We start from the raw sequence: 23,626 nt of genomic DNA, 5'->3' as shown, positions 1-23,626 counted from the left end.
GCTAAAATATTCCAGTGTCTATTTTAATATTTTCATTTTGCAGCCTACCTGTGTTAAAGAGAAAGTTGTGAATGAATGGCTATATTTGATCTTAGGTTCTCCGTCTATCCATCAATATCAGCAGATTTTTTTTCAAATATGTCCACATTTTCATTTTCCCCAGGTTTATTTTCGGACAGTAGAACTGGAAGAGGAATCTATTCCTGATTCGCCCGGTTTGAGTTTTTATTTCAGAATAAATGGACTGCCCATTTTTATGAAAGGCTCCAACTGGATTCCAGCTGATTCTTTTCCTGACAAAGTGAACTCTAAAATGTGAGTTTGAACAAATGTTTTTTAGATGTTCGCTATAGGAAATTTCCCTATAGAGGCATCCACTTGATTAAAAGTTGGAGAATTTTGAAACAGTTTTGAAACAGTTGTGTAGAAATGTTAATATTGCTTTCTAATGGAATATAAGTAATTCTGGCATTCTAGAAATAAGATATATTGAAGAGTTCTTAAAGGAGAAGGGACATGTTAAAACAAAAGATCTTTTGAAAGGACTGGGAATTTAGCAGTAGCTGATTTCTCACCCCCTCACCCCCCCCACCCCCATTTTCAGGCTACTGCGTCTTTGAAAGAAGGATGAAAATATCAGCTTGCAAAGATTAATTTCATTATTAGTCCATGGCAACACCCAGAAAATCTGTCTGGAGAACCTGAGTCATTCAATCATGGTTGTCCTGAAGGTGCTTTTTCAAAAGGCAGCTTTGAAGATGCTTCGCTTCTCATCCAAGAAGCTCTTCAGTTTTTCAGTTCAGAACTGAAGAAACTTCTTGGATGAGAAGCGAAAAGTTTAAAAAAAAAATCAAAAGTCCAGTTATCTTTTGAAAATGTTAGATTGACAGCACCTTAGGGGACAACCCAGAAAATATGGTAGCCTTGTATCTTTCCTTCAGTTCTGTGCTGCTCAGGGAATAACTCAGTGCCAAAAGATAAAAAGCAAGGTCACCATTGAATTATGTTCATGCTTTCAAATGAAATATTTACTACTTCCTTATATTTTTCTACAGGGTAGCACTTGCTGCTCGGTAAGATTGAACTCTCGCTTCTTCCTGATAGGTTACGGCTCTTATTGCAGTCAACAGTTGATGCCAATATGAATATACTTCGAATTTGGGGAGGAGGCCTATATGAACAAGATGAGTTCTATGAGATCTGTGATGAACTAGGAATCATGGTAAATCACCAAAACCAGCATGTGTTAGCAGCAACTGACTTCAAATGTAGTCGCCCAAATATTATTTTCTAAATTAAATGCAGCATTTAGGTGCACATTAGTTGCCTGTTTCTGTAGTAAAACCACAGGTAACAGCTTAAGCCAGGGAATAGAAAGTGAATCCTATTGGAACAGATCTAAAATCTAATATTGTGTGTCTGATGCACTAGTGTGGGAATGCTTAGCCAGATTAACCAGTCTATTCTTCAGCAGTTTGTGAATATGCTGAAAAAACAGAAACCCCTGGTGCTTTTAGTTTACTGAATCTATGCTCAAGTAGTAAAAATTGCACACTTCAACAATTCATATGTCTTCCTATTCTGGGAAATGCAAAAGGAATAAAACCAAAAGTTACTGAGTAGAAAAATGCAGAAGTAGAATGAGAAGCATGAGGAACTGTTTCCTGTTTAGTTTTGGTCTTCTTGGTATCTAAAATATGTGTGGTTTCTAACCTGTATTATTACTAAATTCTCACTGTGGTAGTTCGTTTTGTCTTTTGAGATATGTTAGAACCAATAGAAGAGAATATATATAACTCAGGGTTCACCTATGAAATCTTTTGTGCTCTCTGAGCTTGGTTGTTTGTTTGCAAATGTTTTATTACCAGACTAGAAAACACAGGGGTCGGGTCTCACATTCAATTTCATTGAAGGCTGCATCAGGGTTGTGTTTGACCTCGGAGGTCGGGGTGGGCATGGCCAGTTTGACATCACCACGTTGGGGCACCTGTGGTGGCCCAAGCGCTCTGCCAGCAAAAAGGGGCTCCTGAGCTCTGTTTTCAGCTGCAATGGCCTCCTGCAGGTCTCTGCCAGCAAAAATGGAGCTTGAGTGGCCTGTGCTTGCCCCTCCAGGCCCTGTTTTTGGCCACAACAGCCTCCTTCAGCACTGGTAGACCTCCGTTTTCACTGGCAGAGGACCACGTGTTGGTCCTTTGCTGCTTCCAGGGTGGCCCTGCGGCCCAGATCTAAACACCCCATGGGCTGGATTCAGCCCTCAGGCCTTGAGTTTGACACCCCTGAGATCACATCTTCAACAAGTCTGGTAGCAAAACATCTGCAATTAAAAAACCAAGCTCAGAGAGCACCAAGGATTCCACAGATACATTAAAGTCCAAATGCTGTAAAATATAATTTAGGCATCAGAAGATAATTGAAAGCTTTAGACTATTTTGAAATTTCTTATTTTAGAAAGCAAATAATACTTTTTCTTTTTTTAAAAAATACACAGCTCTGGCTTGAGACCAAACTCAGAAAGTTTCAAAACCCATTTTTAAAAAAATGAAGAGTATATCTATATCTACAGTATATACATGCACATATAAACAGAAGTATGATTAGGAGAAAGACACCTGCTTGAAAGGGCAGATCAATCATATCCATGAAATGATATAGTTAGGTGAAGCTTCAGCTCCCACCTTGGGTTCTTTGGATCACATCCAGATACAATTATTTTTCTTGCTTTCCCCTTCCTCTAACTCTTCCCTCTAGAAAGATTGAACCTGGTGCAAAAAGTGCACAGTTTAGCTTGAAGAATTTAGAGCCTGTTTTGAGTGCCACATCTCATTCTCTTTCCAGGCAAAGTCCAAACTTGATTACTTGAAGCTTCTGTTATTTCAAAGTTTTATCTGTGTGTGTATCTTGTATTTTTGCTGTTTCTATAATAAAAATAATCCTGCTGATAATTTGCATTTTGTTTTATGAGGAACAATCATTCCAAAGAAGGAATACTGGGACAAGTATTCATAAGCTCTTGCCTGTTTTGTGAATGTAAGCCTCAATCCAAGGTTTTGTGACTTTGTTTCCTCCAGACAGGCTGAGTTTCAATTCCCACAAACATGGAGAAATCTGGGAGTTTGTAGTTTCCAGACATCAGAGGACACCAAATTTGGAATTGCTGCCTTAGGTGTTTTTATTTATGTGGGTATTCTACCCAATTGCTTGTTGAGGAAACAAACCATGTTTACCTTTTTGTATTCAAGCTAAAGACTATGATGGCTGTAGGATGTTTGACAACAATTAAGCCATCATTTTTTTCATTACTTTATATTACTGCATGTAGCATTTTCCACTATCATGGTTAATGTAGCCCCTAATCACCCCAATTTTGTTGGGCTACAGCAAACCTTTATTGTGTTTTTATTATATCTTCTATACTGCTATCCTGTAGTGCTGTATATATCAATTAGAAACAAGCTCTATATTCATAGACATATTTTCAAGAAAATGTGACAGGAACCTAACTTTTAAGTACAATTTGGAGGAAAATGATATTTTTATGACTGTGTATTCTTTTAAAAAAGTAACCCTTAAGGCAATCTTTCTTGATTTAGTGCCCTTCGGATCTGTGACATAACAGTCTTCCTAATCTCTAGTCAGTATGCCCTTAATGGATGATATGCTCCAAAACTTTTTGTTAAATAACAGGTTGGAATCACTGATATGCTATATAATACATGTTCTGCCTTTATAGAAAGACACCAGTTGTTTATTGAACATCAATTTCCCCCCCTTAATTTTCTAGATTTGGCAAGACTTTATGTTTGCGTGTGCCCTTTATCCAACCAACCAAGACTACTTAGACTCAGTAAGAGCAGAAATTACTCATCAGGTATGGTATGATTACATGGGGATGAAAGTTATGATGAACTATCACAAAGAAGTAAACATTCATGTCAGCTGAAGGTTCATCAACAAGTTTATCTTGCTCCAAGTAGTCCAATCCTACTGTTAATCCACTGTTCCCTTCCTTCCCACAATGTGTGGAAGATGTTAATGGTGGATATGCAAACCTTCTATCTAATATGGTTAACTGTCCACATAGCAAGCTATGATATGAAATTGAGTAACTGAAAGAGTAGAGTAACATTGTTTAAAACTGGTTCACAGAGCAGTTATGTCAGAGGTGGGTAACTCTTGTTCTGTGGTTAGATGCAGTCTGAGATTGTTCCATCCTGTGTGTCACATCCTTAAAATCTCCATAAAGCTTCCATGGGAAATGGGGAATCCTGGCCTGTTAACCATTTTTCCCCTCATATGATGAAATTCTCCACATGCACAGCATCCTAAAAGCTTCCACTGATGCCAAAGGAGACCTCTTCATTATTTTATATGGATATCAGCCAAGGAGGAGGAAAAAGAGAAAAGATGTGGTGGGAGGGAGAGAGTAAGAGAGGCACGGGTGGGAGATAACTTAATGGTTTCCTTTTAATTTCTAAGAATCCTTCTGATATCAAAGGAAACCCAGATATTTGCAAACATGGAGGTCATGCTTGAGAAGTAATTTACTGTGCAGCACATTAGCTTCCCATTTCTTGTTTAATTAAAATAACCCCCTCCCCTTTCCCCAACCTGGAGCAGAGAGCTTAACAATCTCCAGGTTTTATGCATTGCTGATAGTCCTCGACATACAATAACAATTGAGACCAGAATTTCCATTGCTAAGTAAGGCAACTAAGCAAGTCACGCCCAATTTTATTACTAATTTTTTTGCCACAATTGTTAAGCAAATCGCTGCAGTTGTTAAGTAAATCATGTGGTCATTAAGCAAATCTGGCTTTCCTCATTGCCTTTCCTTGTTGGAAGTCAGCTGAGTAGATTGCAAATGGTGATCACATGACCACAGGAGGCTGAAACTGTTCTAAATACATGTCAGTTGCAAGCACCCAAATTTTGATCGTGATCATGGGGATGCTATGACAGTTGTAAGTGTGACAACCGGTCGTAAGTCAGTTGTTTCAGTGTCATTGTAACTTTGTTACTAAACAAATGGCTGTACGTCTGTATAAGTATAACCCATATGTTTATAGATTGAATTGAATTGAATTCTTTATTGACATTGTACGTATATACACAGTATACGTACAACAAAATTCACATAACACCCAGAGACCAGACCCACACACACACATATGACAATCCCAAACACCCACCACCCACCAAACTTTCCTGCTCCCTAAAACACACACAAGCATCCACACAACAGACCAAGTAATACTCACTAATGGTGATCCTTAAGTTCATTGTTAAGTGCAATTATAGCTCTGGGATAAAAACTGTTGAGAAAATGTGTAGTCTGAGTTTTAATTGTTCTGTACCTTCTGCCAAAAGGCAACAGTTCATAAAGATTGTAAGCAGGATGGGAAGAGTCTCTGAGAATGTTGTGCAACTTCTTCAAACAGCGAGATGTGAAGATGTCATCCAGGGTTGGTAGCTGGAGCCCATTCTGTGCAGTTTTAATGATTCTCTGTAGAGCTTTTTAGTCCGCTACAGAGCTGTTCCCATACCATACAAGAATACAGTATGTCAGGACACTCTCAATGATGCTGCGGTAGCAGGACAGAAGTAGATGCTGAGATAGATTTATCTTCCTGAGCATTATCAGGAAGTACAGCCTCTTCTGTGCCCTCTTTACAAGCATGTTGCAGCCACATGAAATATCCTCTAAATCAGTGTTTCTCAACCTCAGCAATTTAAGATATGCGGACTTTAACTCCCAGAATGGCTGACTGGGGAATTCTGGGAGTTGAAGTCCACGTATCTTAAAGTGGCTGAATTTGAAAAACGCTGCTTTAAACTATTCTGATTTCTCTAAGAAAACTAAGGTAAGCAGTGTTTTGTTGCTGTGTCATATTACATAATAGATATGGCTCTGATAATTTGCCTTGGTGGAAGAAGATATGACTCGATTAATCCTTTCACGGGGAGTGACTTTGGAAATTTCCATTCTGTTGATAAAAACTTCAGAACATTAAATGCCCTGTTTATTTTTATTTTTTATCAGAGATAAGCCTAGCTAGCAGATTCAATAGAAATGATTGGGCAATTCTATTATTCTTTTTTTTAGTAATCAGTTTAACTTTTTTTAAAAAAAACTTAAACAGGAGTTGGTGTAAAGATTCTTGTTCTTTGGACTTTTTAGAACAAAAGTCACTCCCAGAATATGAAGAACAGGTTCCTTTATACTATGTGATGTTTCCAGGTACATTAAGACACTTGGTGAATTTACAGTCCATTCAGAATGTATTCAGACCCCTTTAACTTTTGTCAATTTTGTTATGTGGCAGCCTGATTCTACTGTTGTTGAAATTCATTTTTTTTCTCATTAATCTACTTTCAGTACTCCATAATGACATAGTGAAAACAGAATTTTAGAAATGTCTGTAAAGTTATTAAAAAGAAAAAAAAAAACCTAAAATATCACATTGGCATAAGTAGAATCTGTAGAATTAGACTGCAGCATAACAAAATTGACAAAAGTGAATACTTTCTGAATGCACCGTAAGTCAGGGTTGGGTTTTTTTCCATTTGTGTCCTTTGTCTTTTAAGGTAGCCTTGGTCACACTTGCTTCGATTAGTGGAAGTTGCACTCTTAGGGCATCTGAAAAAAGTCAGTCTTGGAAGAATTACTTTTCTTTTGTTTGACTTTAGTTTTTTTCATACAAATGCTTCTGATATAAATAATTTGCAATTTTACACAAATAAGTTGTTTAAGTTGAAAGAAGTCTTATTCTTTCCAGGTAAAGCGACTGAAACATCACCCGTCCATCATTTTATGGAGCGGGAACAATGAAAATGAAGTTGCACTTTCCACCAATTGGTTCTCCATTCCAAGTGCACAGATGAACCTTTATTTCAAAGATTATGTGACACTTTATGTTGATAATATCCGAGAAATTGTTTTTGCTGTAAGTAGTGTCCGCCCCCACCTTATGAGATCTAAAAAGGGCTGACATTTTAGTTGGTTTTATGTTCTGATAAATTATGACTTTCCTTCAGAGTTGGAAATAAGTACTGTAGATTGTTTTGAATAATTTTGCAGGCAAACCCTTAACACTGAAGATGCACTAGATAAAATCTGGAAACATCTGTTTCCTTTGAGTCCTGATGTTTTCAAAATGCGCTGACAACATTTTATGTTCTGCTTTCCCCTTATATTTGTGCTGGCTTTGTAAGATACGTATTAAAATAATTTTTTCTGTTGATTGCCTATTGTAGCAGGTTAGAAGAGTTTTGCTCTAGGGGAAAAGACCAGGCAGTGTCCCAATTTGAATATCCGTTGTTTGCCTTGCTAAATATGTTTAAAAAGAGATCATACAGTTTTTTCTCAAAATTAGGAAAAACAACAATTACCTTTTACTTTGCGTTTGGCTGATATACCTAGTCTTTCCCAGGGACTCCTGAGTCAAAGAGATGCATATTTCCTTTTTTCATTTTGCAACTGGAGGTGGTCTGTTCAGACTGGGACATGGTAACTTACTGATTATGACGCTATATTAATAGTAATAGTATTTCTTAATTTATTTTGTAAAAAAAAGAAAAAAGAACAAGATAGGAGATGAAATCATTCTGTAAAGAGGAAGTTTTACAATCTGTTTTAAAAATGGTGATGATTATCTGTCCTAGTTTAGCCTCCTGGATTCTGTTGGAACACCTTTGTGTTTTTAGGAATCTTGTCTGACTCCTCTAATAGACCTAATGATATGCTGCTGGTTTGGAAAGAGGAGGCTGTTTTTATCATGCCCTTGTTATGCATCATCTTGATGACCTTATTGCATTGCTCACAATACATGAGCATGAATCCTTAGTTTTGAAGACACTTAGTTTTTTCCCCCCTTCTATATAAGGCTGATCCAGGCCCAGCTACCTCCTGAATCAATCCCTGCCCAGCTGCCATGTTGTTTGGATTAGCAGATGTCTTATCTCTCACCTTTTTTTCCTTACTTCCTTGTATTTTCTTCTTCCCTCTCCTCCTCTTTTCTGAAATCTTAAGCAGACAAGAAATCCTGGAAAGTTATTATACCTGCCAATGGCCATTTCATATTGTAATGTCAAAGATATGGTTACAAGCTGTGTAGGCCAGCTTTAAATGTGTGCAGTGATTGTTTTGAATTTTTCTGAATTCCCAGGAAGCTGTTTATGATACATTATAAGATGCAAACATTGTACTTTGGGCTCGTTTCCCTTCTTCTCCCCCAGCATTTGTACTTCTGAAAGCATTCTGTTGTTGAATAGCTGCAATCCTAATCTGGCAAGAATAGTCTGAAAGGGCTCATATTAATTTTTTTAATTGTAGGTACAAAGGCTTTTGGGGACTGGAAAGAAAGTTCTTCCCTGTATTGCCCACATTGAAGCGCTCTGTCTGGTAAAAGAAATAATTTACCATAGGAAAAGAAGTATAAACATTGGAACTGGCTTCCCCTCTTGAAAGATTGTTCAACAGATGATGCAATTTAATATCATTCTCTGATGGTTTCAGCAGCTGCCTATGCAGGCAATTGTCATGGCTGCATCCACATACAGCCCACTGAGAATAAAACATACGGCGGCAGCTGCCTAGATACAAAGCTGTTCCTAGAGCCCTGTGCTTATAGGGGATGAAAGGGCTTCTCCAAGAAATTGATTAGGAGGTGAATTCTTTTGTCCGATTTTCTGTTTCGTTCCCTGCAAAGATAGAATGAGCTTTAGATATGCCATATATCAGGGATGTCAGACTCAAGGCCCTCTGGCTAGATCTGGTCTGTGGGGTGGTTAGATCTGGCCTACGGGGCTGCCCTGGAAACAGCAAAGGACCAGCCTGCAGTGCCTCTGCTAATGAAAACAGAACTCGAGAGGGTCACACGTGGCCCTCCTGAGCTCCGTTTTCACTGGCAGAGGGTTACAAGAGGCCGTCGCAGCCAAAGACAGAACTTGGGAGCCTGTTTTTGCTGGCAGAGCATTTGGGCTACCACAGGCACCCCCAACACTAGTGACATCAAGCTGGCCACACCTACCCTGGTTCCCTGAGGTCACACACAACTCTGGTGTGGCCCTCAATGAAATCAAGTTTGACACCCCTGCCATATACTATCCATATTGAAGATGGAAGGCACCAGCTCCCTTCTGGATTATCTTGGTTATGAGAGAAAAATAGCTTCTACTCCCTGGGATTATCCTCCAAATTGCCTCGTCTTATAATGAAAGAGCCGAGTTTGATAGCTAAAACGGTGAATGTACATAGGGAATTATGCACAATAGTTAGGAGGCCAACTGACAAGGGTGAAAGATTCCTTTGTTCTGCAGGATGCAGATATAATGAGTTGTTTCTTTGGAAGTTGTCAAAGACTTAAATAAAACTGGGAGGATAAAATTATGTAGGCAATGCCTAAGAAATGTACTATAAAAGGAATCACATCTTCATTTCCTGGATACCACTTGTTGGCCCTTTCTCAGTTTTTCCAAAAACTGGTTTCATCCCCCGAAGCTCACTTTTTTTCTGAAAGCAAATAATTAACAACTATTCTCTTCCAGTGGTCAAAGCAGAAGTTTAACAATCAACATCCACCTAGCATCTCCTTTCCTCTCCTTTTGCTTTTGCAGTTCCTTTCTCTCTCATACTGCCTACATACGCACACAGGGTATCTTTCCTGTCAGCATAAGAAACCTTGGAAAAACCACATAACCTTGTTGTGTTGCCTTGAATTTATCAGGGAGAGGGGAGAATTGATAAGGCAGCATGACATGGTGTTCCCACTCTGCATTAACTCTATGAAGATGCCTTGGCAGTGTAAATGGCTAAACTGGGTGGGAATTTAGTCAGCTCTACTGTAAAAGAGTGTGAAGAGAGCATCTTGGATTAGTACAAACCAAGTGCACGTGTGAGTCCTAAACCGTGCAAGATTTTCTATCTACTAGTTTGTAGAGAAATGGGAGTTTAATTACTAGATATGTAAAAAAAAACACCATTCAGCCATTTAATAGTTTAATTTATATCAGGGGTGTCAAACTCAATTTCATTGAGGGCCATATCAGGGTTTTGTTTTAACTTGGGACTGGTGGGGCATGGCCGGGGTGGGCGGGGCCAGGGTGGGTGTGGCCAGCTTGACATCACTCGTGTCGGGTGCACCTTTGATGGCCAAGTGCTAAGGCAGGACTTCCCTCAGACCCTCCCTCCCTCTCATAATCTCCCTCCTTCCTTCCCTCCCTTCCTTTTCTTCTTTTTCCTTCCCTCTTCATTCTCCTTTCTTCTTCTTTCCCCCCTTTCCTTCTTTTTCCTTCCTTGCTCTCTTCCCATCTTTCCTTCTTTTTTTTCCTCTTCCTCTTTCCCTTTCTCCTTTCCTGTCCCTTCTTGCATGCTCAAATGCAAAAGGGGAAACATTTCTCTTTTTGTTTTGTTTTTAGTTTCTTTTGCTGGCCTTCTGCCCATAAAAATGGAGCTTGGGGAGGGGGGTATATCATATCGTCGTCCCCCGGGCCCCATTTTTGTCTGTGACAGCCTCCTGCAGCCTCTGCCAGTGAAAATAGGGCTGGCAGAGGGGTGCAGGAGGCCGTCACAGATGAAAATGGGGCCCAAGAACTCTGTTTTTGCTGGCAGAGGCACCGAGGGCCGGTCCCTTGCTATCTCCTTGCTATTTTCAGAGCGGCCCTGCAAGCCAAATCTAAGCACCCCATGGGCCGGATCCAGTTTGACACCCCTGATTTATATTATTCTACTAAGCAGGAGGTTGCACCAGAGGACCAAAGTCCCTATTCCCTTCCAACTCTATGATTCTGTGAACTTGATGGCCCCCCTTTCAATGCTGCAATATGAAACGGTTTCTTGTACCTGAAGATCCAATTCCAGGAATCTGATATTTATTGAGACATTCAGTTAACCAGAAACAATAGAAATTAGTATTCTAGGGAAAAGAAAATGTGATTCACCATGAAAAATCTAATGTTGCCTTTTACTTTCCGAATTACAATCTGCCTAGATATTTTTTTATAGCAGCTCTTTTATTTCTTGGTGCTAATTATACTATGATGTCCAATCTTATTCTATATAGGAAGATAAGAGCCGTCCTTTTATTGCCTCAAGCCCTACCAACGGATTGGAGTCAATCAAGGAAGGCTGGCTGGCTCATAATCCTTATGATAACCATTATGGAGATACCCATTATTACAATTACCTGAATGACTGCTGGGACTGGACGTTGTATCCCCGGGCTCGGTTTGCCTCTGAATATGGCTTTCAGTCATGGCCTTCCTTTAGCACCTTGGCACAGGTAAATAAAAGTCTTTTCTCACTCTCCAGTCCATTTTGTGAATGTAACACAAGACTTAGGGAATCAGCTCAAGGGCCCACCTGCTCTCAGTCTTAGGTCAAAACACCAAAGAATAAGATTAAATGTTATAGAACCAAGCACCCTTTTTATCCTGTGCTTCAAATAAAACCATATAAAATAGGATGCTGCATTTTCAACTCGGAACTCTCAGCAGCCTTTGCAAGATCGAAGTGGCTGGCTGGGGAATTCTGGGAATTAAAGTATAAACATCTGAAAGCTGCTGAGATGGGGAAACACTGACCTTGACCTTTGGGAATCTAATAGATTCAGAGATTGTATAATATATAGGTAGACTCAATAGACTCAGAACTAAGATTTTCCTTGGATTCTCAGCTGGAGCTGGAGCTGGTAGTGATGGTAAATTGAGTATCTGCTGAGATTTCTTAGTTACTTTTCTTCCCCTGCTGATGCAGTTTGTATATTTAAACATCTGCATATTAAATGCACAATGTACCCATTGAAACTATGTTCATTTAGGCTCTACCACACCTAGTTGAAACATTTTCATTTAAAGAAAAAAAAAATCCTTACCTCTTGTTTCTCCTCCATTTTTCAGTTGAAGGATGTGTGAGCGCATGCTTGGCTTTACAGAGAAACCAAACCTGCAGACTTAAAATAGTATTTATTTCTCTGTTTGTCAGGCATGCCTATGTTAATTTCTAAGCTCAAAAGCAAAAAAGAAACATAAATTATCCAAAGCTTCTCTAACTGGAGGCTTGGAGGCAGTTCTAATCCAACACAGGATGGTTGACAAGTCTGCACAGGGTTTTCTTTTTTTCCAGATTAAACCGATAGCCTGTTGAATGAATATAAGATACGCTTTGCTGCCTTAAAATGATTTCTGTGATTGTGGCATGATTCTTAGCTCATCTGAAAACCAACAAGGTACCTTGGAGAATTCAGAAAGGAATGCTACTTTGAAAAATTTTCTTTCGTAGAAACAAAAAGGTAGGACAACTTGGATCAGAAGAAAGAAATTATGATTCCTGTGTCTAAATAAAACATTGGGAACAATATGTTTATTTCAGCTTTACAAAAATAAACAAGCTATCACAATTTAAAGCGATTACAGTAATTTATTACTTTTTTCTTAAAAGAGTCATCCTGAGGGCTATTCCCTCCAGGCTCCCAAATTTTTAAGTGGTTTGCATGAATTCTAGAGTGCTTGTTTTAGGTGAGGATATTATATTATTTGAATGAATAAATAGGATACTGATTTTGAAGTACAATATATGATTTTTAAAGTGCTCTGTGCATTTCCGAATGATATTCATGTCCTTACAATCATACGAATGTACTCTCTTTAAGTTCAGGTTTCTGTGGAGGAAGATTGGTCTTATACGAGTAATTTCTCCCTGCACAGACAGCATCATGCTGGAGGTAACGATGAAATGCTTCAGCAGGCAGCGCTTCACTTTAAATTGCCTCAGGTAGTAAATCCAGTTGAGAACTTCAAACAGACAATCTATCTCACTCAGGTAAGGATTTGTCAGAATGTTAACAGTGACCTTAAAAAAAAAAAAGAGTTAATGTTAAGATTTTTCATGGAAAATGTGCAGCAAATACTTTGATTCCATTTTGCAGAAGCCAGTTCTTGGATCTAAGAACAAAATGAAGTTTTCTCTGTGTGTGTGTGTGTATGTACGTATGAACATACCCTGTATTTATATAAAATTCCTCCCCACTCTTTGGGTGATATCTGTCTTTCTCCATCGTCGATTTGGGGTTCTGTACAGTATCTTACCTGTTAGCAACTAAGTAGTTTAGCTAAGCAGTTATGTTAGCAATTAAGCAATAGCAATATCACTTAGAGCACGGGTGTCAAACTCAAGGCTGGCCCATGGGGCCACCCTGGAAACAGCAAAGGACCAGCCCACGGTGCCTCTACCAGCGAAAACTGAGCTTGGGAGGGCCGTGCCCGGTGGCCCTTTTCACTGGCAGAGGGCTGCTGGAGACCCTCACACCTGAAAATGGAGCCTGGGTTGTGCAGGGCCCCTCAAGCTCCATTTTCACTGGCAGTGCTAACAAAACAATCTACTAGCAAAAGTGGATCCCCCCAGCCCACCCGGGTCACCACAGGTACTCCTGACACGAGTGACATTGAGTTGGCCATGCCCATCGTGGCCATGCCCCCTGCTCCCCCCCCCCAGGTCAAACCCTGATGCGGCCCTCAATGAAATTGAGTTTAACACCCTGATTTAGAGTTATAGACCACCCCATGGTCCTTTACAGCAGTCTTTGGGCAATTTACAATGTCACCATTACTTACATATTGCTCCCAACTATCAGGGTTCTCATTTTACTGACCTCAGAAGGATGGAAGGCTGATTCAACCTTAAACTAGTCAGGATCTAACTCCAGGCTGCATTCTGGCCACTGCACCATTAGGCCACCAGTTAGCTAAGCAGCTAGCCCTGCACCCTTACAGACAGAGAGCCACTGTTTTTCCTGGGATCTGTTGGAACCAACTCTCCCAACTTAGGAGTCACAGTCTACAGTAAGGGTGTCAAACTCACAGGGTCACGATGCCATCATGTGATGTATGAGGACGTTTTTCTCCTTTGTGGATCTGGGATGGGTGTGGCCTGCATGTGACAAATGCGGCCTGCCAGCCACCAGTTTGACACCCCTGATCTACAGTGATTCTACCATCACCTGGACCACTTTGCTTCACTTTCCACATGCTGTCTAGTACCTCCTTCAGGCTCTGATACTTTCCCAGCTTCCCATATTCATTCTGAGTTTCATTTTATACTACTGGTTCTGTGGGCGTGGCTTGGGCATGGCTTGGTGGGCGTGACAGGGGAAGGATACTGCAAAATCCCCATTCCCTCACCAACCCGCTAACCTGCTTTCCAACTCCGTTCTCCTGGGCAGGGCAACAAAAGTAGACCCAGCCAATCAGCTGAGACGCAGGAGGCAGAGAATAGATGGGGGCAGGGCCAGTCAGAGGAAGTATTTGCCAGTTTTCCGAACTACTCAAAATTTCCGCTACCAGTTCTCCAGAAGTGGTCAGAACCTGCTGAATACCACTTCTGGTCTCCTCTATATGTATAAGTTCTCTGAAGGAAAAAATGTATACTTACATGTATGCTGCATGTAAAGGTAGCACAAATGTTATTTCTTGTGGTCTGTGTACTCTCCACCTAAGGACTTATGACCCAATTCAGTGAAATTGGATTCAGTTTCAGTCCAAAACTTGCTCAGCACAGCTCTTGAGGGATTGCTTGTCAAAGTTTGGAAACATCATTAGAGAAGACCCTCTCAATATGAGCTTAAAAAAAGGTGGTGGGAAAGTGAGGGAAATTTTAAGACGACTTTTTTTGTTGACCATAATGTCTACCCAAGTTTTATATTAAATTAGGTGATCTCTCCAATAGTCTGATTTCAGGCCATGATTTAAAGGTCAAAACCTAGAACATTGGTGTCTGGAAAATGATAGTAGCATGGCTGAACCCATAATTGGAAGCCCATTTCCAAGGAACTTTCTGAATCTTTACATTTTGGCTGGTGTTCTTTCTTAGATTAATCTTGGCATCTCTATGGAAGTCCCAGCTTCCATAGAGACAATTGGTGTCCTTTCCCAATCAAGCATATGGAGAGATGCCATTTTCACTTCTTACACTCCTTTTTGAAAGGTGAAAAAGGAAGAAATATAATTTCTCTAATTTAAAGCAGGAGTCCCAAAACTTGGCAACTTTTAAGACTTGTGGACTTAAACTCTTAGAATTCTGGGAGTTGAAGTCCACAAGTCATAAAGTTGCCAAGTTTGGAGACCTCTGATTTAGAGTCTACCTTTTCTGAGTGACAGATAAATTCACATGTAATAAACAAAAACAAGCTTTTTTTTTTAAATGGAGAAGATAAAAGTACATGAAATCTTACTCTAAAATGTAGAAATGTATCTAACTGCAGAGTTCCAGGCAGGCCACAAGATGGGGCTGGCTTGAGTTTTCTGGCTAGTGAGCTCAGGAAGAATCTTAATGAAAAAATTGTTGCTAATTATGTTTAATAGGAATGAAGAGATTGAGAGTTACACTGAATTCCTTACTTTTGCAGAAAAAAGCAGAAATAAGCATATGATAGAATAAGGCTTAAATAGCATTACATGAAAATGTAAAAATCAAACTACCAATGCAGCTCCCTGGCTAATTACTTTGAGATTTCTAGAATCCTTAGAAATAAACAGAACATCTCTCACTTCCCAGCTTCTTGTAAATTCTATACTTTAATGCAGGGTTTTTCAATCTTGGCAACTGTATGATGTGAAGACTTCGGTTCTCAAAATTCCCCAGCCAGCATAATTCCCCAATCATTAGAAGTCCATGCATTCTAAAATTTGCCATGGTTGAAAAACACTGGTTTAATCCAAGGCTCAGGAGAATGGGGCTAGTTTCTCCTTTTCATAGCCCTTTTATTGAGCTTTTTTGTTTCAATGGATCAAGACTTTTAAGAGGGGGCTGGGAGAAATCTGATCTGTATTTATGTTTCAGAGGGAACGCGATGGCTCAGTGGCTAAGACAAGCTGAGCTTGTTGATCAGAAAGGCCAGCAGTTCAGCGGTTCGAATCCCTAGCACCGCGTAATGGAGTGAGCTCCCATTAGTTGTCCCAGCTTCAGCCAACCTTGCAGTTCAAAAGCATATAAAAATGCAAATAGAAAAATGGGACCACTTTGGTGGGAAGGTAACAGCGTTCCCTGCTCTTTCAGCATTTAGTCATGACCACAGAGAGGTCTTTGGACAGAGCTGGCTCTTCAGCTTTGTAATGGAGATGAGCACTGCCCCCTAGAGCCAAAAACAACTAGCACGAATCTGCGAGGGGAACCTTTACCTTTTATTTATGTTTCAAAATGTACATCTCCCTTTTGTGAAAATACAGAGTCTCTGTCTGAAATCAATGAATGTCTATCCTGCGTCTGGCATGAGCCAGGAGCCAGGAGTACCTTCCCAACAGCAAGTGATACATGCACCCATTTGTTGCTGGTGTTTGTAGTATTTCTGGGTTTTGGATATGCCATAAATTTTAGGTAGTCCTTGACTTACAAGAGTTCATTTAGTGACCGTCCGAAGTTTCAATGGCAACTGAAAAAAGTGATGCAAGACCAATTTTCACAGTTACAACCATTGCACCATCCCCATGGTCACGTGATTTACATTTGGATGCTTGACAATTGACTCACATTTATGACAGTTGCAGTGTCCTGGAGTTATGTGATCCCCTTTTGCGACCTTCTGACAAACAAAGTTAATGGGGAAACCAGATTCACCTAACTATGTTACTAATTTAAGAATTGCAGTGATTCACTTAATAAATAGGGTGGGAAAAGTTGCAAAATGGGGCAAAACTCACTTAACAAATTTCTTACTTAGCAATGTAAATTTTGGGCTCAATTGTGGTTATAAGTTGAGGACTACCTGTATTACAGTTGGGATGGGAATTTGTTCTGAGGTCTGATTATCTCAGGAACAGCTCACTGGTCATAATATAGTAAATATGCTTCTCATTCCCACGTGAAAATCATAAGGCCTCTGAAATCAAGGATCAGTCCAAGACAATGGACCTGTTCTTTCTGAGGGACTATAGCCTTATCCAGAACAGAATGATCCTAAAGCCTGGCACCCAATTTCCTATGATCAATAGGATCTCCCTCTTGTCTGAATTTAAATTCTATAAGACATCATGCAAATTCATTCATCTATATACTAAACAGCATGGGAAATGAGATAGAGCCCAGTGGATTATCCCAGTCCACCTTTTTAGGTTCTTAATTATATCATCCTAACCCTTCATAAAACATCTTGGTGAATTATATCAAAACCCACCATGAAGTCTAAGAAATCTCATTGAGCCAGATTGTTCTTCCTAGTTCCAGGACTAGGCCATCTAGTCAGCTAATTTTATTCACGTATTCCAGTTGAAAGCACAATTGAAAATGGGTCCAGATAGTCGGTATCCTACAGATCTGCTAATCTTTTAATGAAAAATGTTATAAAAACGTGTATGTTTCTATGTTGGTTAAAACTTGTGTTTTTTTTATATATATCCCAAATTAGATCATGCAGGCCCAGTGTGTTAAAACCGAAACCGAATTTTACCGTCGCAGCCAAAGTGAGATAGTCAACGGGGAGGGACGAACTATGGGTGCCCTTTTTTGGCAACTAAATGATATCTGGCAGGGCCCTTCCTGGGCTTCTCTAGGTAAGACTAAAAATAAAAACAGTGATTGTGCCGAGTTCAAGTATGGGCTTTATAAGTCTCTGTCTTTTAGTTTAGTCCCATTTTCTCTTAAGACACTGAAAGCAGAGTATGGGATTCTTAACCAAATCTTACCTTGCAGATTAGCATGGAATGAAGTATGAATTACTCAGACAACTTCATGACTAACAGTGTGACTAGTTTTCTTTCAGTTTTTTTAATGCCTTTCAAGTTTTTGAGTCAGTGTTGACTCTTGACAACTGCCTGGTCAAGTCCCTGTAATTTTCTTGGCAAGATTTCAGGAGGAGATTGCTATTGCCTGCTTACTAAGATTGAGAGAGAGTGACTGGCCCAAGGTTATCCAACTGGCTTTGTGTCTAAGGTGGGACTAGAATTGATGATCTCCTGATTTCTAGCCTGGTACCCACTTCACCAAACTGGCGCTCCTTCATTCACATAGTTTAATATGAATTATTAAATAATTTGCTGTATTTTTGTTTAAGAAAGAATTTAAAGTAGAAAGCGTCTTTAATTGGATGGGAAAGTTGTGAAATTACTTGTGCTTCTTGTCCTTATTTCTTAGGATGAGTCCCCAGTATAGCAAATACAAATTTGCATCTCATCCAGGCAAATAGATAGCTTTCCCCTCCGTTTTGTTGAACAAAGAAGCAGGAGGTGTGGAAAACAGGAATTTTAATGAAGTCTTTGTGTTAACCTTTGCTGTTTATACAGGATGTTTTTCTTGATTTGGTTTGGACAGATTCTTCCTCTCAGGGGATGTTTAATAAGAGCTGTAAAATAAAAGAGACAAGGCAGTGCATAACTCTCTGAAACAGATTTGGGGATTTTGAAGCTTGTTTCAGGGGATTTTGAAGATGTTTGAGAATGGCAACACTCATCAGGGCAGTGCTGGCAGGACGAATGGAAGGGGATGTTTGACAATACCTAGAAGGACAAGAGTCACAGGTAGTCCTCGACTTAACAATAGTTCGCTTAGTGACTGTTTGAAGTTACAATAGCACTGAAAAAAGTGACTTATGACCATTTTCCCCATGGTCATGTGATTTAGATTCAGATGCTTGACAACTGACTCACATTTATGACGGTTGCAGTATCCTGGGATAATCTGATCTCTTTTGGAACCTTCTGACAAGCAAAATCTATGGGGAAACCAGACTCACTTAACAACCATATTATTTCTTTAACAATGGCAGTGATTTCTTAACAAATATAGCAAGGAAAGTCATAAAATGGGGCAAAATTTCTCACTTTACAACATAAATTTTGGGTTCAATTGTGGTCGTAAGTCAAGGACTACCTGTACTTCTTCTGGTCCTGAGGGGCTTTTTGGAGGCCTTTCTTGACCAGTGATTATAATCAGATAAATTGGATTGAGTTCCTTATAGTCTCCAGCCAGGATGGGCAAAGATAATTGCTCTGCTAATGCTTACATAAAATTACAGCAGGAAAGTGGCTTCTGTCCTCATGCCACCTCTGATCACTGTTGCTAAAAATTACTAGTAGGAAGACGAAATTAGCAGTTGTCATATGAGCTGTAAATTAGCATTAAAAGTTTCAAAAACAAACTTTTAAAGCACATGGGAAAGAAACCCCAAAACTAGTCTTGCCAGCATTGGTAATACAATTTTTGCCATTTTGCATCATTGGCCCAGTGATAGACAGAATGGAAATAATCTTCCCTCCTTTCCTTTCATCTGAAGTCTTATGGTTATAATAAAAACATAAAACTAAAGTGAAACAAAAGTGTTAATAATAATAGCAGAACGGTAAGCATTCAAAAGCCTGTTTTAAAAATGTGTGGGTGTGTTTTAAATGAGACCAGAGATAGACAAGGTTTGACTTTCAGCCATTGACAGGCGAGCATTTGCTTCTGGAGGTAAATTTCCCCAGATGACCTCAGGAAATTATCTTCTCCGGTTCTCCTGTGGTTCTCTGTGGCCTGTTAAGGAACTGCTGTGTCTGAAGCTTCAAATGAAAGCAGAGGTCTCATTCTCGCGGCCTGCAGGCCAATTGCGGCCCGCAGGACAATATCCTGTGGCCCCCACTGTGATATGAAAGTATAATATTAGTGTATAATATAAATATAAAGTATAATATAAAGTATAATATTATGCGGCCCAGCCTCACCCAGACTCTGCCTCCAGCGGCCCCCAGGTAAATTGTGTTTGAGACCCCTAAATTAAAGGCTTCTGAGTCAGCCACCTGAATGGTTTGCATAAACCACTGGGTTACATTTGGGGCAAATTGCAAGCTGCTTTTCCTCATCTTCCATCCCACATTTTAAGGTCATCTTAGCGTAATCAATTCAGATCGCACATTTTGGTTGAAGAAATGAGTCAGGTTTTTTTTACTGAAATTACACTCTAGCATTTTCACCTTCTGCTGAGCTGAAACCCAGCAGATATTAGAGACAATAACACCTTTCTGAGGCATGATTATTACATCTACACAGAGAAGGAAATAAATCAAATCATATAAATCACAATATGGCATGCTTGTTTGTTTCTTTATTATATGTATAGACCAGCTTTTCTTTGGGAACCTCAGGCAGTATAATATAACCTTACATATATAACCTTACAACATCTCTGGAAGATAGGGTGGGGTTGAAAAAGGACCAGAATCCCAAAGTCTCCTATAAATCTTCATAATCATGTGGGGCCAGCTCCATAGACAGAAAAAAGTATTGTTCTAATTCTGGTAGGTAGTGAAAAGGGCTTCAAAGTGTTCATTAGTGAGCATATTCCCTGTCCGTTCTTTTATAGTGCTCTCAGATCAATATACGGGGATGTGGTGGCTCAGTGGCTAAGACACTGAGCTTGTCGATCAGAAAGGTTTGCAGTTCAGCGGTTCTAATCCCTAGCGCCACGCAACAGAGTGAGCTCCCGTTACTTGTCCCAGCTTCTGCCAACCTAGCAGTTCGGAAGCATGTAAAAATGCAAGTAGAAAAATAGGGACCACTTTGGTGGGAAGGTAACAGTGTTCTGTGCGCCTTCGGTGTTTAGTCATACCGACCACATGACCACCAAGACATCTTCGGACAGCACTGGCTCTTCGGCTTTGTAACGGAGATGAACACCACCCCCTAGAGCCAGAAAAGACTAGCATGTATGTGCAAGGGGAGCCTTTACTTGTATAGATCAATATCTGAGTGTAGTGATTTCTTTAAACCTATTAATTGCTTCAACTCTGGAAGTTTTTAGAGGAATTGTCACATGGGTTGAGTCAGTAGGAATAAGCACATGTATCACACAGCATGTGCTGTGAAGGTTGATTTGGGATGGGAATGGGAAGACCAATGTTCAAGTCTCCACTTGACCATATTGGTTTTTGGGGTGACTTTGGGCAAGGCTTCCCCTCTAAGACCTTGCTGGGTGATTGTTGTGAGGATCAGTTGGGCGTGAAACCTCATCATATGAAGCTTGAGTTTCCATGAGACATGGCAACCTAGTATAATAAGCCAGGAGTTCCCAAATTTGATTCATGGCACCTTTAGTGTCTCAATATTTTGTTTTACGGTGTCCCAAGCTAGTAGTTTACAGTGTTTAACCGTGTCAGTACCGTTCTGCTTCTCTTTCATAGATTCAGTTTAGGAAATGCATTGTGATTGCCAAAAGCTCCTGTGGTCACACATTTGTTATTCTTTAAGGTGTCACTACATTTGGTGTTACTTCTATTACGTATAGGCAGTCCTTGATTTACAACAGTTCATTTAGTGACTATTTGAAATTACAACAGCACTGAAAAATGTGAAGAAAAATGACCATTTTTCACAGGAGCATTGCAACATCCCTATAGTCATGTGATCAAAATTCAGGTGCTTGGTAACCAACTCTTACTTATTACAGTTACAGTGTCCCTGGGTCATGTGATCACCTTTTGTAACCTTCTGACAAGCCAAGCCAAAGGGGAAGCCAGATTCACCTCGTATCCATTCCAATAACTTAACAACTGCAGTGATTCACACCAACTCTGGCAAGAAAGGTCCTAAAAATGGGGCAAAATTCACTTCACAACTGTCCTACTTAGCAACAGAAATTTTGGTCTCAGTTGTGGTTGTAAGTCACGGACTACCTCTACATTGCTGCCCAAGGAAAGCAGTACTTGTATCCATTTCCAATATGGTGTTATAACCGCAACTCCTAAAATTCTCAGCAAGCAACCCATCTGGAGATTTCAGATTCTGGCAACCTTTTCTAAGACAATATATGTAAGGACAGTCTTTGATCTCCTCCTGAATGAAGAGAAGGGAGCAGGCTTTTGAAGCTGAATAGCAGTAGCAATAGCACTTAGATTTGTATACTGCTTTACGGCCATCTCTAAGCGGTTTACAGAGCCAGCATATTGCCCCCCCAACAATCTGGGTCCTCATTTTACCCACTTGGGAAGGATGGAAGGCTGAATCAACTTTGAGCCTGGTGAGATTTGAACTGCCAAATTGCAGGCAGCAGATAGTCAGCAGAAGTGGCCTGCAGTGCAGCACTCTAACCACTGCGCCACCATGGCTCATTGGGTTCTTCTGAGAAGAGTGTGGTGATTTTTTTCTATTTTGAACCCTTACTTAGAATATGGCGGCAAATGGAAGATGCTTCATTATTTTGCCAAACATTTCTTTGCTCCTTTGCTGCCTGTGGCGCATGAGAAGGAAAATATTTTCTACATATATGGAGTCTCGGATTTTCATTCTGACTACAGCCTGGCTCTCAAAGTAAGTCCCCTTTTGCTTCACGTTGAAATGAGAGCTGGAGAAGATTCTGGAGTAGGGGGAAAAGTAAAACTGCCAGTTGAACATAAAAGACAATGGTCCATTGTTTATATTGTTTTTACTGGATTGCTTAAATTTTTTATATGACTGAAAGGAATTCTGAAGCAAGAAATGTTTTCTTTGGTATTTTGATGCCTATAATATCTTCTTAAAAGAGGTATGCAAGAAGGGGGAAAGAATTAAATATCTAACATGGTAATTTTTCTTCTATGGTTTTGGCTTCATTCTAGTTTGCAGTGTGAGCCCTGAAAAAATGTGCAAAGCAATTTTATAGAAAGATTCTTTACCTTTGCTTCTTTTTTCTCCCCTTCCCCTTCTTCTTTCACCCTCTTTGACAGGACAAGGATGCCATTATTTTTCTCTTGTACTCAGAGAAACAAAAATGGCCGCCATTTTGCTTTGAGGCAAAACCACCAGCAAAATTCTTGGCCTTAAAAAAAGGGGAAAAAAACATTTTTAAAGAGGCAAACAAGGGAGAAAACCCAAGAAAACCCTTTCTATTTTGATTAGTTTTTGTGGTTTTGCCTGATGTCATAGTGGATGGCAAGTCATAGCTGACCTTGACTGCTCTCAGAAAAATGTTATGCAGAGATGGGCCTAGTAATTATGTGCATGGGAGGCTACAAGGCTATCTCAAGGCGGGAGGCTAGATTGGGAAATAAAAAATATAGTTGCCAAGAAAAGTAAAGAACTTGGAATATGTTTTTAAAGTTACCAGGAATCAAATTTGAAGGAAACCTTTTTTTTTGGGCGGGGGGAGGGGGGGTAGTTGAGCTTCCCTTAGTTTTCTCAAAAGCCAGAAATGAAATAAGATGGCATTGTGTCTAGTAAGTTATATTTAATTAAATATTATAGTTAATATTTTAAACTAAAGCTGTGAACATTGCAAGGCAAGATGTAAGAATGGAATATCCAAAATGTTTGTGCCCAACCCATTCTTTGCAAAAGTTACAGCTGTTTTGGAGTGGTCTGTGGTTACATTGAAAAAAGATGTATTTTGGATATTTTGTTCCATAATTTCAGTCCAGATGCTCTGATTTTATTTTGTGGGGGTGTAGAGATTGGGAACATAATAGGGCAGAGGGCAGGAGGGAGAGAGAGAGAGTGAGAGAGAGAAAGAGAAAGGAGAAGAGAGAGAGAGGAGGGGGGAAGGAGAGAGGGAGGGAGAAAGTGGGGGAAAGGAGGAAGGATGTGCTGGGTGGATAAGACATTGGATAGCCAAAGAGGATGCTAAGCTGGATAGAGGAGGCCTTGGTCTATTGCTTCTGTATTTAACTCTGGGATCCCTCTGGGTTTTATTTTGGC

General features: G+C 39.9%; 1 protein-coding gene across 1 annotated transcript in view; it reads left to right on the top strand.

Moving 5' to 3' along the window:
• Nucleotides 1-23,626, top strand: part of MANBA (mannosidase beta) — a 56,834-nt gene that overhangs the window by 31,038 nt on the left and 2,170 nt on the right. Inside the window, exons 8-15 of the mRNA XM_026698270.2 lie at nucleotides 164-315; nucleotides 1,105-1,222; nucleotides 3,782-3,868; nucleotides 6,777-6,944; nucleotides 11,061-11,279; nucleotides 12,653-12,817; nucleotides 17,394-17,538; nucleotides 22,122-22,264. Coding sequence (XP_026554055.2) covers nucleotides 164-315; nucleotides 1,105-1,222; nucleotides 3,782-3,868; nucleotides 6,777-6,944; nucleotides 11,061-11,279; nucleotides 12,653-12,817; nucleotides 17,394-17,538; nucleotides 22,122-22,264 — 1,197 coding nt within the window. The remainder of the gene's footprint in view (nucleotides 1-163; nucleotides 316-1,104; nucleotides 1,223-3,781; nucleotides 3,869-6,776; nucleotides 6,945-11,060; nucleotides 11,280-12,652; nucleotides 12,818-17,393; nucleotides 17,539-22,121; nucleotides 22,265-23,626) is intronic.

This window comes from Pseudonaja textilis, chromosome 6, assembly GCF_049901715.1.
Source record: "Pseudonaja textilis isolate UNSWEBS1 chromosome 6, rPseTex1.2, whole genome shotgun sequence".
Classification (NCBI taxonomy): Eukaryota; Metazoa; Chordata; class Lepidosauria; order Squamata; family Elapidae; genus Pseudonaja; species Pseudonaja textilis.
The sequence above is the reverse complement of the archived record's forward strand: the minus strand, read 5'-3'. Positions and strand labels throughout refer to the sequence as shown.